This window comes from Sabethes cyaneus, chromosome 2 (assembly GCF_943734655.1).
Source record: "Sabethes cyaneus chromosome 2, idSabCyanKW18_F2, whole genome shotgun sequence".
In the NCBI taxonomy this organism is placed as follows: Eukaryota; Metazoa; Arthropoda; class Insecta; order Diptera; family Culicidae; genus Sabethes; species Sabethes cyaneus.
This window is the reverse complement of record NC_071354.1, coordinates 155,822,603-155,840,096: the sequence shown is the minus strand read 5'-3', so window position 1 is coordinate 155,840,096 and position 17,494 is coordinate 155,822,603. Positions and strand designations below refer to the sequence as shown.

Below are 17,494 nucleotides of genomic sequence, written 5' to 3'. Positions count from 1 at the left end.
ACAAAGTTCTGTTCATCAATTCATTTGGCATGCAGTATCTATCAATTTTTGCAACATTAATCTGCACCAGCTTTGAATTCATAGCAAAAACTTGTGCGATTTTCAGACGGCGTGCACTTACCGAATGCGTTTCATTCAAAACATTCATAATGAAATGGACTTCGGTGACATTGGCTACAACTTTCTGATTGGAGGAGACGGAAACGTGTATGAAGGTCGCGGATGGCTTAAGAAAGGTGCTTTCCTTGTGGGTATGTTTGTGAATAACTGACCTACCAATATTGTTTACTGACAATGTACATTTCCTGAGTAATAGGTCAAAACTCTAAAAGTGAAGGCATTGCGTTCATCGGAGATTACCAGCGGAAGCAACCTACTGCTGATCAAATGGGGTTGCTAGATAGTTTACTAGCTAACGGTACTCGAAGCGGCTTTTTGGTGGACGACTTTAAGCTTTATGGTGCCCGACAGTGGCAGGCCACCATTAGCCCTGGCGATATGTTGTATGAGCAACTGAAGAAACACCCACGTTGGAGTGACGATCTTGTAGACTAATATTTTTTAGAAATTTTCAATCAAAATTATTTTGGAAGACTGAATACGGAAAAAACGCATTTTTATTTTTCAAAAGAAGGCCATTGTCATATGCAACGAAGATGATGAAAATCAGTAACCGCCAATTCACATTTTTTACAGAGTCAGTGTGTGTTTATGACCAGCAACATTCAACAATTTCACATGGCTGAGGATTCTAAAAACTACTCCGATATTGCGTACAACTTCCTAGTGGGAGGCGATGGAAATGCTTACGAAGGCCGTGGATGGGACAAACAAGGTGCTCATACTAAAGGTAGTTTTTGGTTAATAAACACAATAGATAAAGCCGCTGAGTAAGTTTTTGTTATTTCAGGATTCAACACAGACAGCATATGCCTTGCCTTCATCGGAACGTTCATTGATGTGGAGCCACCAGTAGCACAACTGAGCGCAGCTCGGCAACTGATAGCACTGGGTATTGAACTCAAAAAACTGGATACCGGATATCGACTCTATGGTCACAGACAGCTTGCCCCATTCGAAAGTCCCGGTAGAGCATTGTACAAAATCATCCAAAAATGGCCACACTGGTCTAATGAACTGGGACCAAATCATTGGACCGAATAGATATCGAATATGCATGTAGTGAGTCATCTCTGTTGATCGGAAATTATCACACGAATGTCGAATAGTTAGATATGTAAGCGGAAATTGAGCTCAAATATGTATTTATGAATACAACTCTGTACACAACTGTGATTCAGTCGAATAAACCTAGTTAGTACTGCAAATTGGCAAAAAAATACTTTGGTGCATTGATATTAACATATTTCTTTGTATAAAAATAGAGTAAGCTTTTTCTGAAGTCACAGATTATTAAAAATCTTTCATGAATTCTAAACAATATTCGGCAAATAGCTTACTTGCAGAACCAATTTCGCAATCAACTTTGGCATAATAACTTTCACAATACATAAATCAATGGATAAGTCACTGCTTAGAAAAAGCCACACGAGCATTTGTACGATTTAAACCACATACTTCTACCTTTTTAGAAAGAAAAACATTCGCAAGCGCAGAAAAGCAAGCGTATTTAATAATATAGGAATTTATTCTACATGTTTGACTTGAAATAAACGTATAAACAGATGATTATACTAAGTCGTTTTTGTTAGAATTATAGAAATTCCCAAAATGTTCGAGTTCAATAAAAACTGTTATATTTCGTTTTACATTATCCAATATAAAATACAGAAAACGTTTGAAAATACTTTCCAAACACATTTTGCTTACTCTTAACTTTGTTCAGCCTTAGCAACCTAAACTATCTCCTCTCATTTTTCGCCGAGGAACTCTTAGCCTGCCCACTGCGACCTGTTCGAGGAGCATTTTTGGGAGCTTTACTTGGTTCCGTACTGGAAGGAACAGCAAATCTCGATCCTTGTGAGCCTACTTTAGTACCGGTTTGACTCTGCGACCCGGAAGGTCCAGGTTCACTTTGAATTTGCTGCCGACCACCTTTTCCTGTGGTATTGCCTGCTCCTACACCACCATTACCATGCGGATTGCCACCGGTTAGACTCGGGTTTGGTTCGCTCATGTTGATAAGCTCGTTAAAGGTAAAGCAAAAATCACCTAATCGATGAATTTCCCCATTTTTCCCGGAATATAGTGTTAGGCACTGGCGCCAAACCGCTGCATAGCCCTTGGTTAAACGAACAATATCTCCCGGCATCAACAACTTGCCCGGTTCGTCCCATATCGACACATTGATAGCGGCACTTTGGTCCGCTACCTTGAACGTTCTGACCTCCCGGTTTTCTTTCGTCAGCGTTACGGGACCTACCTCAAGCACTATGAATATAGCATTTATATTTTTCAGCCCAGGATAGATGTCCTTTATGGCTATGATTTCAATTGGATGTTGCGAGCTTAAACGAATAAAAAAAACATGAATACATCATAATGTAATTGTGTGTTGAATTGTTACCCGTGTAAGCCAGAAGTCATATTAACGAACTATTTACTGCTTCGAAATAAGTTTACGAGTCTTTTAACTGATATTCATATAACTTATAAATAAAATGCTGTAATTTAATTCTTTACAGCCAAAGTATACACCACCGACAACAGCAAATCAGAGTTGCCAGATAGTTTTGGAGCAATAGAACTCTTTTTGAGGAAATGAAACTGCTCGAAATTAGAAAAGTTATAAATAAATCGCTTAATAATCTACGGGGTGAAGTGGCTGTCAAATTCATACATTTTCGATGTCCCACGCATAGGTACCAAAATGTTAATTTTGACAGGAACCAAAAAATTTGCTGAGAATTCCCCTTTACCGAGGACCATTTGAAAGTTGCTCTCTTCACTCTTACATGAGAAAGAGATAGCAACACACCATGACCTTGTTAATAATGTGCACATTATTTAAGAAAGTAATTAGCTTACGAAATTAGACGAGGAAATTTCCAATAAATACAACTATTTGCTTGATAATAAAGTTTCCCAGATTCCGGCCTATATACCTACTGATTGGATTTGTAAAAACGAAAATTAGAACCACACGAACAGAATCTTGTTTGACGAACAGATTATACTGTGTTCCAATTCTCATCACTCGTGTTATTGTCGGCGGTAACCAGAGATTCCGAATATGAGAACTCGTCCACCACTTCGATTTAATCACCGTCAGTAGCCAAAATGTTTTAGAATGAACTCTTATCATTGAACATTTATCGAGTTTTTCCTGTTTCACTTATGAATTGTTCCTTTGAAATATCGTCAACAGACTTCAGATCCTTGATTAAATAGAATTTTGCGTAACATGAAAAGATTAAATACAAATAAAATCGGGGCTGCTCGAATTTTGTTGGATTTGTGGTCATCCAATACTTATGGCAACCTTGCGCGTGCTTCACAGTGCAATTCATAAACAGTCCGAAAGTTATGAATGACTGTTTGCTAATTCTCTACACGTGTTTGTGTAACGAACGTATAGTAGCAAAGTAAATCTAATTTTTCTCTTTATTGCTACATTTGCGATTTGTTTAACGTATGCAATCGCCGGGAGTGGAAACGTTATAAATTTACTATTCTGCTGTGAGCAACCGTGTCGGGTACGCAAATCATTGTTGGAATTGCAATCGGTATGTATTTTTCAATTTATGTTTTGATCGCAAAATGGAAATATTCACACATTTTCGCTGGCGTAATGTGTATGTGCAAGGTAGAGTGGTTCTGGATTCACCAAATTCACCCATCTTTTAAAAGGCTGACAGTCACACCAATACTATCGTTTAATATAGTATAGTAAGAGAAGTACAACCAGTACCGCTATGCAGTATGTATATTGATAATGCTTTTCTGATAATTTAAGCGTTCTACTGACTAAGCGGTAAGCTGCGCAGGCAAGTGCAGGCAGGTTTTTGCTTTGATGTTTTTGGTATCGGTTTCATAGCCAATTCGCCTTAATTTCAAAGCAATTTGTGTGAGAGTAACAATTTTTAGAAACTAGGTAATATTTTTGATGCTTTTCATACACTACCTACATATTTTAGGTAACTCCTGTAGTGTGTACCTCGTAGCCTCGTGTGTGACATTCTTCAGAATGGGTTTGGTGGTCAGTATTGCATGAACCATCCAGAGTACGATTTTTTTTATTTTCTCAGTTTGTTCATTCACTAGATAGTGTGCGTAAACAAAAAAAAAACATTACTGTAGTATTGTGGCATGTTCATGTAATGAGCCCAAAGTAAACAAAGTTCAGTATTGATTCAAGTGGGTTGTAGAGTTTAATTTAGTGTTTTCCTTTCGTTTGGTTAGAACTTGCTTCGAAGGCAGAAATAAGCAATATTAACCGAGACGAACTGACTTAACAAATTACTTTCGAATTTTGTTTTTAAACAAGAGTACACAGTAAGAATGGTAAATCTGTTAGTAAAGTAAATCCGCTCATATTTACATAACTGCACTTGTATGTGCGCGTGTACTTCACGCGAATGCGAGAGAAACGAACTAATCTTTTTCTCCTCATCTTCTATCTGATTCACAAAGTTGCGACGTATCGAGTTAAACGTCAAAACCGCGGATGATCCGGGGCTAGTGATTAAAGTGATTGATGTCATTTTCGGTAGAGAAAAATAACACGATGAAAATCACAATCATCCATTAAAGTGTTCGGTCAAAGATTACTTTCAAAGTTGTGTTCGAAACAGAGAATCCAGCAGTATACTGTCGTGAAATGAAGATCACAGAAGAATGCTAAACAAAAAACCGAATGACCAGAATCAAACAAAAGCAATAAGAAGAAGCTCAGCGGAAGTTGCCATTGGTCCACTAGTACAAATCGCAATTACTCCCACTGAATCGGATGAAGGGAAGTGAAAATCTTTGTGGTGGAGATAAGCAGCACTAGTACTGTGATTATTCGTATCGCACTGATTGGGCACTCGTGATCAAAATGGGTGCCAATGAATCTCCAGGAAACGCCAACGAGGGAATTACTCATTTCATGAAGCTAACAAGTGCAATTTTTTATGGAACAGCCTCATTTCTAATCACCGTAGTCAACAAAACAGTACTCACTTCCTACCGGTTTCCGTCGTTTTTGGTGCTCAGTCTAGGTCAGCTTGCGGCTAGTATTATCGTTTTATTTCTGGGAAAGCACTTTAGTATAGTAAAATTTCCGGATTTCAACCGAGACATTCCGAGAAGAATCTTCCCGTTGCCATTGATTTACTTGGGAAACATGATGTTTGGCCTGGGTGGCACGCAAGCACTCAGCTTGCCAATGTTCGCCGCTCTGCGACGATTCTCTATCCTAATGACAATGATCCTCGAGCTGAGGATTCTCGGCGTCCGGCCCACGACTGCAGTACAGGTCAGCGTCTACGCCATGGTCGGCGGCGCCTTGCTCGCTGCTAGTGATGATCTTAGTTTTAACCTGCACGGCTACCTATTTGTGATGGTTACCAACAGCTTAACTGCTGCAAATGGAGTATATATGAAGAAGAAATTAGATACTGCCGATATGGGCAAATATGGACTGATGTACTACAACTCGCTTCTTATGTTTCTACCGGCACTTGTTGGAACATGGTTGTGCGGTGATCTAGAGAAAGCCTGGCAATTTGAAGCGTGGAACGATCCTGTGTTTGCCATACAGTTCCTGCTTTCCTGCGTGATGGGTTTCGTTCTGACCTACAGTACCATTCTCTGCACACAATACAATTCAGCATTAACGACAACCATCGTGGGATGTTTGAAAAACATCAGTGTAACTTACATCGGTATGTTCATCGGAGGAGATTACGTGTTCTCCTGGCTCAATTCCATCGGAATCAACATCAGCGTTGCAGGATCGTTATTATACACGTACGTGACATTTCGAAAAAAGAGTTCCACCGGAGGGTCTGGCTCTATGGGCAGTAACCAGGCGGCGGATCGCAAATCTTTGCTGCCCCCGGCCGGTCGAATCGACGAAGTGTGACGGAATGACATTGAGGCTGTTAAAGATTTCGAGTTCGTTGGACTCTGAACGGGCGGAGCCAAATAACCGCCAACCAGCAGGACGACGAAGACGAGAAGAAACCAAAGTTATACCTGGTTCGACATTGTGTCTGTGTAAAGTGCTTAGCTATTTGATTTTAGACTTGTCCATAATACACTTAGCTGGGAGGGAAGCAGATCAATGATGCAGTTACTAAGTAGTTTTATGAAATGAGAAATGAATGGACGTTATCATTAAGAGACAAAAAACGGATAGTTTTGTATAAGTAATTGATAAATATAGTTATTAAAGTGACCAGAATCAGGATAGAAACCTGGTAGAAAATGTGGTGTTGTTTTGCATTATTTAAATGTATGTAATTTTCTTATTCCTCATTCTTGTTTATTTATTTCATCTACTTACATGATCCCAATAAAGGTTAGCGTCGTAAAACTAGTGGTTAAGTAGGTATATAACTAATTTGTTATAACGGTAGTTTTTTTTTATAATCGACGGAGGGGACCGTTGGAAAAGTAATAAAACAAAGGTGTTAATAGTATCCAAACAGGGTGGGACAAAGCGTAAAAAGGGAAGAGCGGAAAATTAGGTAAGGCAGGGTCATTGAAGCAGCACTTAAGAAGTTGTGTACCGTTTTTCCTTACCCGAGCTGTTGTGGTAGTTCGGATCCCAGACCGCAGAACAGTACTCCAGAGGCGATGGCACCAGAGAGTAGTATAATGCATTTAAGCAGTAGACGTCCATGAAAGTTTTGTCAATCCTGAAGAATCCCAGGATCCTGTCTTACTTTTTTTGGAGCATGTCTATCAATGACATACGACAAAAAATTTGAAAGATTCACGCGTCGGGATTGTCAACGATGTTATTCCAATCTTTGTTAGCTCGCATCTCCTAAATTCTTGCTCGGTTATGACAGCCCCATCTCCGGTCGTCAAGATTTGCAACCACCACCCTGCAAATAAATATTTTTCTTTTGTAGCATTTTTTTTTTTTTTTTTTTTTTTTTTTTTTTTTTTTTATAAAAGTACGTTTATTTGTCTTGATTATTATAAAACATTAATACATGTTATTTAAATTCCAATTTCAAATTCAAATTTTAGTTCGTCTGTATTCGTTGAGATGCTGACAACCTCTCCAGTGAGGGCCACAGTAAATCGGCAGCACGAAGACGTCTGCCAGATATCGAAAGTAGTTTTTGCTGCAGTACGTCGAAAGCAGCCACCACTCTCGGGCATCCGAAAAACTTGTGATGTATTGTTTCAGTTGTCAAGTTACAGAAGGTGCACTGCTCGCCATCCACTCGTCTCATTCTGTACATTAGACGCCGATGCGAGATTTTTTGGTTGACCCAATAGTACAGCAGGCTACGTTGTGAAGGTAACAGATCACGTGCAGCCACATTTTTCCATACGCGTGACCAGTTGATATCGGGACTTTCAGTTTCTACTTTTGGCCTGTCCGTGTGCTCAACGAAGAAACGATGGATAAGATTTGCGGAAGGGTGTTGCCGCATTTGGAGGGGAAGGTTTGAAGTTTCACTCAGAATTTGCTTCAGGCATGGGAGGTCTGAGAGGGAATTTGCTTGGGGGGGATTTGTTTGATTTAGGAGGGATCTGTAGTAGGGGATAGAATCGATTTCATGCAGATGCCGGTTTATTAATAGTGCCTTACATTTAAGCGCAGGTAAGTGCAGGTTAAGCCCGCCGTTTAGTTTACTGCGCGCCAGCTGCTGCATCGGTACAGTTGCACATGCTCCACGGAAGAGATAGTTTCGCATGGTGGCCGTTAGCTTTCCTACGTGCATTGTTTTCGGTTGTAGATTTGCTGCTATATACCACATCTTCGACGAAAGGAATGTGTTGGGTAGAGTCACTTTTTGATGCAGAGACAAGCTGCGTAGCGAGTGTAGCCAAACTAGCCGAGCGAAATTGGTTACCAATGTGTCCCAGTTTAGTGTCACCATCAGACGCACTGAGTTTGCAAAAACCACCCCGAGTATTTTGATTGTACTCTCCGTTTGAAGCCACGGAGCAGTTAATGGATTATCAGTCAGCCCGACGTCGATTGCCATGGTTTTGCTATCATTTAAACGCGCTCCTGCTACACGTTCAAACCGCCTGAAAAAACTTTTCATTTCTTCCAGCTTGCCAACACTGGTGACGATAGCGCTGATATCATCTGCGTAAGCCACAAGCAGATCTTCTCCACACACTTGGCTTAAGCATCGCAAGAGCGGGTGTAGATAGAGCACGAATAGATGCATGGAGAGAGGGTCTCCTTGCCGGACCGAACGTTGAATCGGGAAAGGTGGAGAGAGGTGCCCATTGATAAGCAGACGAGACGATGACACTGTTGCTATATTGGCTAGCAGATCGATAAGAGCCGAGTTGAATCCTAACGCTCGCATTGTTTTAAACAAATAGCCTTGATCTACACGATCAAATGCATGATCTAGATCGAAAGATATCAGTTTTCCCCTCTGCTTAGTTGCTTTGAGTTGTGCAATTTTGTCTTTGATAGCCAGCGTAGCCTGAAAAATGTTTCGTCCAACGTTAGAACATTTTTGCGAGCCGGTCAAGACACCATGCACCCGTAGCACATTTTCTAGACGTTGTTTGAGAATACGGGAGAGGATTTTATAATCCACATTTACCAAACTGATTGGTCTGTACGAACGTGCGGTTTCCTCAGTGCCGCGTTTTTTAACCAAAACAATCACTCCATCGACAAACTGGGGCGGAAAATTTGAACTGAGTGCTTCGTTCATGATCAGGTTCAATTCACGATGTATAATGTCAAACGTACGCAGGAAAAATTCTTTTGGTAAGCCATCGGGGCCTGGTGACTTTCTTGATGCGCTTGTACGGATGGCGTGGAGGATTTCAGCTGTTGTAATCTCATTCATGCACGCTCTGTTTTCATCATCGTCTTCGGTAATAACTCTCTCGCAACGAAATGGGCTGTTTTCTGCTTCGTCATATACATGACCGCGTGCGTATAGATTGGTAAAATATTGTACCATATGATCCTGTATCGCAGCAGAATCATCGATGATCTCGTTCCTCTCATTTTTCAGCTGATTTATAGTAGTTCTTCGGCGCCTTCTTTCGCCCAACTGGAAAGTTGACAACGGCTCACCAGCAACGTAGGTTTCATTTATCCGCACGAACATTGCAGAGAAATTTCGTTGATGCGCGAGCATTTCTGCTTTTAGACGGTTTATAGTGGTCAGCATGGCACGGTTGTTTTGGTAGCCGTCGTACGCATTTCGTAGTAGCCCGTAGAGATGTTGCTGTTCGCGATGAAAATCGTCAAAAGCGGCTTTGGACTTCCAATGAAAGAATGACTTGATTTTTGGTTTCGCATACAAAAGCCACCATTCCATCCACGACGAGTAGCTTCGGCGTTGGCGAGTCCAATATTGCCACCTTTCTTGGAACTCGTCAATATTTTCCGCAGTCAAGAGATGTGGACGAAGGGACCAGTAGCCACGTCCATGCTCTTTATCGGGAAGAGGGAGGCATATTCTCACAGTGACGGCTTTGTGGTCAGAGAAACAACACACGTGGATAGCAGTTGATCTCAGCTGTTCTCGGAGACCGGTGCTAACATAGAGTCGGTCGAGTCTAGAGGAGGAGTTGTGTGTGATGTGTGTATATCCGATCTCACGTGGGCGAAGCTGCTGCCACGTATCATGTAGTTGTAACTGTTGAACGACAGTTTGGAGAGCTGGACTCAAATTTTGTCCTGTCGCATCGCATTGCCGAATGACGCAATTAAAATCGCCTCCGAGAATGATGTTGTCGGTGCGATGTCGGAGATAGTAGGCAATGGTGTTGTTGAAGAGTCGCTCGCGCTCGGCACGAAGTGCAGAGCCTGAGGGGGCATACACGTTACATAGCGTGGTATTGTGAACACGCAAAGCCAGCAATCTCCCATCTAGGCTTTTCTCTACGTGAGAGAATTTTATGTGCTCTTTTAAAGCAATTGCCGTTCCTCTTCTAGAGTGGTCGACATTGCAGACAACGCTGTAGCCTGGCAAGGAAAGCTGTTCGTTCTCGACTTCTTGTAAAAATACAATATCTAACTCCGTGGTGCGGAGGAACGTTCGAAGGGCGTTTAGCTTGGTTTGGTTGGTGATGTTATTTATATTGAGTGTTCCGATGTTACAGCTCACGAGATCCATTTAATGCAGCATGTCTATATCAGAAATTCTGTCGTGTTCTTGTTCAGTAGTGGCGATGTCTTCTGTAGCGTGTTTCATTTTCTTGCCTGGCGGTTGTCTGCGTGAACGACGAGTGCCGATCGAAGCTTGTGAAGCTTGTGAGCTGTCGGTTTCATGGCCATCAGTCCTGCGATGCGACAATATGTTGCCGATCGAGGTTGATGCCGGCGAGAGTTGCGTGGCAGCGGGAGCTGTCTGAAATTTTGCTGTCGCAAGTACCGCGGGAGGCGGCATCGTATTTTTTTGGAGTGTAGTGTAAGTTAAATTCATACCCGATGTACGACAGTCCGCAAGCTGACTCTTAGCAATTCGTGTAACCGGACTTAATGCTGGTTTGGATAGACCCTAAGGTTTGGTCGATGAACTGGATGGTTTGATCGGTTTTCTCTTCGCTACGCTTGCGTACGACAGATCTGATTCGCACTTTTGCACCAGCAGTTTTTTGTTTTGCACACACGGTATACCGATGTGTGCAAATTCGTGGCAGTGCAAGCAGGTTTGCCGCTGCCCCTTGTATTTTACCGCAGTTTCTTCACCCTGGATTGTCACGAGGGAAGGAATGTTCTTTGCCACTATCATTCGAGCAACGCGAACCCCAGTTTTAACACCACCAAAATCACTGAAGCGGTCATCCCACAATAAATCACGAACACTGATAACTTCGCCGTATTCGGCTAGAAAGTCGGCAATCTGGTCGTTGCTGATATCTTCGGGAAGTTCAAGTATTTTTACTTCCACTGCTCCGTCTTCCATAGCAATTCGTAGCTTGTGGGATTTCCCATCGAACGTGAACTCGTGTTTGCCGTCGTGTTCTTCCACTATCTTCTCGGCCAGCTCAAGGCTATTGACCTTCACGAAGGTACAGCCAAGCCGTCTGCTAGGCTGAAGTTGTATCACATTTTCTCGCGTCAGACCGAGTTCTTTCGCGATGAACTTATGGATCTCATCATGGGAGAGAACTTTCGGAAACTGGGAATAATCAACGCGAAACGTATTTTCGCGGCGCGGCATAGCGAAATATGAATGTCGCGGCAGTTGCGCACGCGATAATGGATGCGAAAGTTGAATAAGTGTCGATAAAAACGTACTAGTAGTTCGTGAACGACTCCCGAAATTTGCTCGTCTAGAAAAAATCGACTGATCAGCTCGGAAGTTGAGCGCTAACTGCATTTAGTATAAGACACATTCCAGTGTGTCCCGTTACGACGAGGACCCGACTTTCATTGACATTTTGCTCCCGCTAGCCAAAAATACGTTAGTGATTAAGTTATTAAACAAGGTTTAAATTATGTTTGTTAAATGTACTTTCTAACGTAGTATTTACTCTTTGATTTAGATTGTTATTTAGGCAGGTATAACAAGTTACATTTCGTAACAAGACACCATCGCAGAAATACCGCTTTTTCCACCATGTTTTAATATGTGTACACTTCAATGTGCTAATTATTAAACGATCTGTATGTTGATTGTGTTGAGAACTACGTTTTCTTTGTAGTTCAATAATCACTGGTTCATATCCAGTATAAAATGAGTTGAAATATGCAGTTTTAAATACCGATTTCTTGGTGTACAAGTGCGTGGAATGGGTCATAAGCTTCTACACACTATCACGCTCTTATAGTGTAATGCATTTGCATTATATTAGACACTTTCCCGTTATCAGTAGATCGAACGTAGCCAAACAGATCTATATGTACCGACCATCATTAGGCTTAATAAATCAGTCATCATACTGACCGTGCGCACAGACATATTTTGTTCTTTTCCATCAATCAGTTTGTCAGTTGTGCAATAAAATTTTCTATTAAAAGATCAGGACCTGGCAAAGGGTAAATATGTGCATTCCATAACCTCTGTTCACTAACTCCTATATCTACATCCACGTGGTGGCTGCAGGGGTATGCAACCTCGGTTGTTGTGCGCTAACAGGGAAGGGGGTACTGTGGCTCCCGCCCACCTTAACATGGTAGCCCTGTCAGCGGGATAAGGCTCTTAAGTTATGCTTCAATTGTTTCAATCTTAAGTTAACAACCTACTGTAGTCGAAAACAAAAAAAAAGTTAATGAAAATGAAAGAAGAATTCTTTTTGGATTATTGACAACGACCTTTAGCATGAAAACACGGACACGAATCGGAACATGGAATATAGTGACCCTTGCCCAGTAGGGCAAGCTGGCTCAACTTGCAAGGGAAGCTTGAAGTCCTGGGACTGAGCGAGTTCCGCTGACATCATCCGGACGTCTTGCTCTACTCTGGCATACGAGGGGAAAATGCTGCTCGAGAAATAGAAGTTGAATTCCTGCTGAGCCTGATGAAGTGGGAACCGATAAACGAAAAAAAAATCGTTGCCAGATTCAGAACACGGGTTAGAAACCTTACAACAATCCAGTGCTATGCGCCAACAGATGCTACTGACCTGCAAGAGTAAGAATCCACTTGCACGTGGGGGGTGGAACACTCTTTCCCCATAGACCAGCACATGAAGTCATGTGGGTTCTTCCCATCTGAATCAGCCGACAATGGTGAAGGAGCCTTCTTGATGTACGTAACCGCAAATGCTGCAGCTCTGGTATTGCACTTGTCAATCAGGTTGTTATCGCTGAGATACGTTTGCGCGTCGCACGTGCCCAACAACGGGAGAAAAAAGTTGGGTGCCGTTACGACGCCCGCATCACTGCATCACGTTGCTGTGTATTACTCTCAAAGTCCTCTGTAAGATAATCCTCAACTGGATCCAGGAGAAGATCGACGCTACTCTCCGGCGGCAGCAAGCTAGATTCCGTCCTGACCAATCATGTGCAGACCATATCACAACGCTCCGCATTATATTGGAGCAGATCAACGAATTCCAGGACTCTCTTCTGCTGATGTTCGTTGACTTCGAAAAGACGCTCGACCGACTTAACCACAAAAATATCTTGGGCGCACTAAGGCGTAGAGAAGTTCCAGATAAGCTAGTCCATCTCATCGAGGCTCAGTACGAGGTGTTCTCGTGCAAGGTTTTGCACGACGGCGTTTTGTCCGACCCCATAAGGGTTACTGCTGGCCTGAGACAGGGCTACATTTTATCACCGCACCGCATTAAAAGATCAATATAGTATAGTACCTGAGCCCTACGACGAACAGTATCTTGTTAAAGTTCACAGTTTTCCACCTCCGCTCGTTTATCTGCCTTCTTGTTGCCAAGGCGGTACCAAATCGCTTGATGACCACTATGGCTATACTCCTCGCACACTTTCCATTTCGTAATCCCTGCCGCATCAGGGCTGCGAAAGGTAACATCGATGATGGACTCCCGGTCTTCCCTGCGGTAGGTGCTGGTAGTGCCTATATCTACATTCAACTAAGGCCTCTAGTAACGCTTTGTAGGAGTAGCTGCTAGCTTTCGTGTCCCTTGAATTCCAACTTTGCTCACATGTCACGTAGAACTTGTTCATACGGATCACCACTGGTTTTGCCTAAGAGCGCCGTCCGGCATGCTTGCGACGTAATCGGCCCACCGTAGTCTCCAAACTTTCGCTAAATGTACCATGGGAATAGTCCGCAACACCTGTCGTTCAAATACGGCAAGTGCACATATGCCCTCCGCAAGCAAAGTTACTGTTACTGTCTCAAGTCCGTAGAGGACGACCGGCGTTTGTAGCGGCATATGCTCCTTGATCGAAGTGTCTTGAGGAGGGAAAAGTTAGCTCGACTTCCTACTTGAATCTCCTTACTCGTATTATTGTCGGCGGTGACCAGAGATCCCAAATTCAACCACTAACTTATCAACATCGCAGTCAATAATCACTGTTCGTAGGAGGCAGCCGTTATTTTCTCCGGATCCTTTTCCTACCATACATTTGATTTTCGACGTATTGATCCTATCCTCCTAGCCTCCGTTTTTAGTCTGACGTAGATTGCCTCCGCATTCTCTTGCGATTGGGGATCGAGAACGTAACAAAATCTGGGAGAGCCAGCGTAATGCTGCGGTAATAACAGCAATCTAGCCACCCAACAAACCATCACTGGTTTTAATTAAACTGGCCAATAATCGAATAATAGTCTTGAGTGCTGAAAAAATGCATGCTGGACTACATGTTATACAATGTTATACAAATGATAGTTAGTAAAGCAAAATTTGAGCATTTATACAACCAATGCGAATATGCTCTTACAAAACGTTTTACAAACAATCTTAATTTCTCTTGTTCAATATGACCATCTAGCCTAATGAACAGCTTAAAAAAGCTTTAAACAAAAACTGACTTTATATTACAGAAAATGCTACTACGAAGGCAACGCTTTAACGAGCTTAGGCGTATGTGGAATATGAACTTATGTACAGTAACCGACCAAGCTTCACCAGCGAACGAATCCAACTCGGATCATACACCGCCGGTAGATGAATTTACGCAGGAATTTCTCAAAAATCAAATTAAGCTCACCGATGCTCAAAAGCTGTTTTTAATTACTGGAAGTTCGATTGCTGCAATCCTAAATCCAAGAAGGCAAGTTGATATTAGATAAAATCCTAAAATTTGAATTCTACGATAAAAGTACTTCTCAGGCATGACATGATAGCTTGTTTGGGCGAAACGACTGGCGCAGGCGTAGCTGAAAATATTCGACAGCAGATGTTATCCTCGACAGAAGGACGACTCGTCCTAGCGGAGAAACCTCGCATCAATACCCGCACCGTGGATATGACTGCTCTTAAGAAACTCCCGGAAAATAGTTTTGGCTTTCATTACGTACAATTTCTAGAGAAACACGTAAGTCCTTATGAAGTGAAAAGTGTACAAATGATTACCTTGGAGATAAACACTGCTTTAACCTTAACAGGAAATCACGCCCGATTCGCGCATGGAAGTCCGATTTATGGACAATCCAGAGCTTGCATACGTTATAACACGATACCGTGAGGTTCATGACCTGATTCATGCTGTTACCGACATGCCGACCAACATGCTTGGCGAAACCGCTGTCAAATGGGTAGAAGCGATTAACATCGGATTGCCCATGTGTTATGCAGGCGCTGTTTTTGGTCCATTGCGATTGCGACCAAAGTAAGTTATGATAAATGTAAGAAATCACTCGAAGCCAGGATAAGATACATGCATTTCTTCTCAGGCAACGACAAAAATACCAGCAATATTATCTTCCGTGGGCCATCCAGACAGGTCAACGAGCCAAATCGCTAATGTGCGTCTATTGGGAGAAACGATGGGATCAAGATATCAATGAATTACGAAAGGAGCTCAATATTGACGTTCTTTCTACAAAGTGATAACAGATGTTTATTATACTTTAGTCGTTAATAGGTAAAGCACATTATTGGTTATATACAATACTACCTACTTACTTAATAATTACATAACAGCTGAAACACTATTTCAAAATTTATACTCATAATTTTTAGCTTTTTGCACCACCCCCTTAATTACTGGTGAATGCACATTTTGTCGAGGCCCGTTTCCACTCAGCAATAAATTTAACAATTTACGATTGTATATTTCGGGTAGCGGTATGTCCAGATTGATAGAATTTTGAATTATTTCCGAGCAAGCTCGCAAATCGCGTCGCCAATCTAAAATCAAACTATTTCAAAAAGTGTTCTAATTTGTTTCGCACGGTATATCTTACATTGATATTCAAATAACCGTATCAAAATAAGTCGACATTGTAACAGCATGTTGTACTTGAGGAACAGTTCCATAAGCTGATAGACTTGCTCGACGCAGTACTCTTGCAGGTAAGTAAAGCATATTTTATTAAGCCTAAAAAGAAAACCTTATTAAGACAACATTTTTGCTGAATCTGAAAAAAGCTATAGGTACCTTCTTGCTATACCCTGCCGGAGATCGTTATGCTTATCAAAAATCTTTTTAGCAGCCTCTTGATCACTATACCACTGACTACGAAAACTCTTCTCCCAGGAATAACATAAAATGCCATCATCTTTGAGCTGCAGCATACAAAATTCGCCCATCTCAATGACGGCCAGCAGCACGGCCTCGCTCTTCTTTCCAATTGTCTCGTCGACGATTTCCTTTAACATTCGGTTTATTACGTCCTTGCTCGAGTCACAAGTGCAGTCTCGAAGAGCGTCCTTAAAATTATTCAGTGCATTTAATGAGCTGCCACTTTTCCACTGCAGCAATGCCTTATAGTGTAACAGGCTACTACTGGAAGATACAAACTCTGCGTCGGATTTTCTGCACAATTCCATCAGGCGAACTAATCGCAATCGATCTACGTTTTTGGCAAAGCTTTCCAGCAGCATATCGAGCACATTTCTTGAAGGAAGCTTCTGATATTGATCCATTTGTTCGAACAATAAATAAACGTCCTTTTGATTACCCTCCCTAAGAGCAGTTTCTACCAGATTGTCGACGTGCTGTTGTTCCAGTTGACCTATGTTGATCACAATCGGATTCGATGTTAAATCGTCGAAAATTTGAGTCAGTTTAAATGAAGATGTTGTGTTAGCTAGTTCTGGTTTTGCTGTTATGCTGGCTAGTTTGGGTACACTCGTAACGTTATTATTATTAAGAACTTTCCATTTTAAAGTTTTATTATCAATCAATTCATTGATGTAGGAATCTATTGCGTCGACACTGGTACTTTTGCGATTCGTCAATAAATTAAGCAGCCACACATTCGGTAACGATATGCCACGGTGTGCAATTTGTCGCGAATTGTATGCCAGAAGAGCCATACCTGGTTTAAAATGAACAAAATTAATTTTTACCTGGACAGCAGAATTCCAGCCGAAGAATTCTTCAAAACAAAAATGATGATTATTATTATGATTATGAATTCACAATCATTAACAATTGACATTGACACTTTGACAGATTTCGGGCTTACTGACGTTCGTTGACATTACTGACAGTGATGCCTTCGTCTGAAAGCTTTTCAGCAACTACTCGAAAACTAAAGTGCTCGAAATTTACATACAGTACCACCCCACTAATCTGACAAATTTATAACTGGATTATCAAATTTTGACTCAACCCCAGAGATGCCAGAAGTGAAGACATGTCCGGAGTGATTCGCGATAAGGGCGCAACTAACAAAGTGTAAACAATGAGGAATATCACTGTTATAATTTGCCAGTACATTTTCAAGTCTTAATTTAAATAAAAGTTACAAAAATCAAGGTTAAAGACATAAATTGGTATAGAATAAATCAATCTTATAATTTCACAACAATACTGCATAAAATTTATGCATTCAAG

The 17,494-nt window shown here is 41.6% G+C and overlaps 4 protein-coding genes across 7 annotated transcripts in view; 2 read left to right on the top strand and 2 right to left on the bottom strand.

Moving 5' to 3' along the window:
- The window catches only part of LOC128737243 (peptidoglycan-recognition protein LC-like), a 28,863-nt gene extending 27,168 nt beyond the window's left edge, over positions 1 to 1,695 (top strand). For 2 of the 4 annotated variants that reach the window (XM_053831841.1, XM_053831842.1), the window contains exons 5-6: positions 697 to 850; positions 911 to 1,695. In XM_053831841.1, coding sequence (XP_053687816.1) covers positions 697 to 850; positions 911 to 1,164 — 408 coding nt within the window. In that variant the 3' untranslated portion in view covers positions 1,165 to 1,695. Of the gene's footprint in view, positions 1 to 106; positions 252 to 316; positions 628 to 696; positions 851 to 910 lie in introns of those variants that run through there. The other 2 variants (XM_053831846.1, XM_053831845.1) reach the window with 2 other exon arrangements.
- A 50-nt stretch (positions 1,696 to 1,745) lies between these two features.
- Positions 1,746 to 2,640, bottom strand: LOC128737245 (SOSS complex subunit B homolog). The gene is made up of 2 exons (XM_053831848.1): positions 2,528 to 2,640; positions 1,746 to 2,468 (listed from the first exon to the last, which is right to left on the bottom strand). The coding sequence occupies exons 1-2, from the start codon at positions 2,545 to 2,547 to the stop codon at positions 1,862 to 1,864; spliced, it is 627 nt and encodes a 208-aa protein (XP_053687823.1). The 5' UTR covers positions 2,548 to 2,640; the 3' UTR covers positions 1,746 to 1,861.
- A 1,584-nt stretch (positions 2,641 to 4,224) lies between these two features.
- LOC128736233 (uncharacterized) lies at positions 4,225 to 15,659 on the top strand. The gene is made up of 6 exons (XM_053830713.1): positions 4,225 to 6,022; positions 7,745 to 7,909; positions 14,532 to 14,761; positions 14,821 to 15,025; positions 15,096 to 15,319; positions 15,384 to 15,659. The coding sequence occupies exons 1-6, from the start codon at positions 5,000 to 5,002 to the stop codon at positions 15,538 to 15,540; spliced, it is 2,004 nt and encodes a 667-aa protein (XP_053686688.1). The 5' UTR covers positions 4,225 to 4,999; the 3' UTR covers positions 15,541 to 15,659.
- Positions 15,483 to 16,989, bottom strand: LOC128738313 (uncharacterized). Its single transcript, XM_053833350.1, has 3 exons — positions 16,091 to 16,989; positions 15,897 to 16,030; positions 15,483 to 15,840 (listed from the first exon to the last, which is right to left on the bottom strand). Exons 1-3 carry the CDS (start codon positions 16,969 to 16,971, stop codon positions 15,647 to 15,649), a joined length of 1,209 nt encoding a protein of 402 aa, XP_053689325.1. The 5' UTR covers positions 16,972 to 16,989; the 3' UTR covers positions 15,483 to 15,646.
- Positions 16,990 to 17,494: the final 505 nt, after the last annotated feature.

Bases quoted from the DNA above. Each gene is read 5' to 3' on its own strand.
- LOC128738313 (XM_053833350.1), bottom strand. From the start codon at position 16,971: ATGGCTCTTCTGGCATACAATTCGCGACAAATTGCACACCGTGGCATA. The intron at 16,031-16,090 runs GTACCTATAGCT...TTTTCTTTTTAG, and splicing joins CGGCAGGGTATAGCAAGAAG to GCTTAATAAAATATGCTTTA. The intron at 15,841-15,896 runs GTAAGATATACC...GTTTGATTTTAG, and splicing joins ACGGTTATTTGAATATCAAT to ATTGGCGACGCGATTTGCGA.
- LOC128737245 (XM_053831848.1), bottom strand. From the start codon at position 2,547: ATGACTTCTGGCTTACACGG. The intron at 2,469-2,527 runs GTAACAATTCAA...TATTCGTTTAAG, and splicing joins ATGACTTCTGGCTTACACGG to CTCGCAACATCCAATTGAAA.
- LOC128736233 (XM_053830713.1), top strand. From the start codon at position 5,000: ATGGGTGCCAATGAATCTCCAGGAAACGCCAACGAGGGAATTACTCAT. The intron at 7,910-14,531 runs GTAGAGTCACTT...TTTATATTACAG, and splicing joins CGACGAAAGGAATGTGTTGG to AAAATGCTACTACGAAGGCA. The intron at 15,320-15,383 runs GTAAGTTATGAT...ATTTCTTCTCAG, and splicing joins CCATTGCGATTGCGACCAAA to GCAACGACAAAAATACCAGC.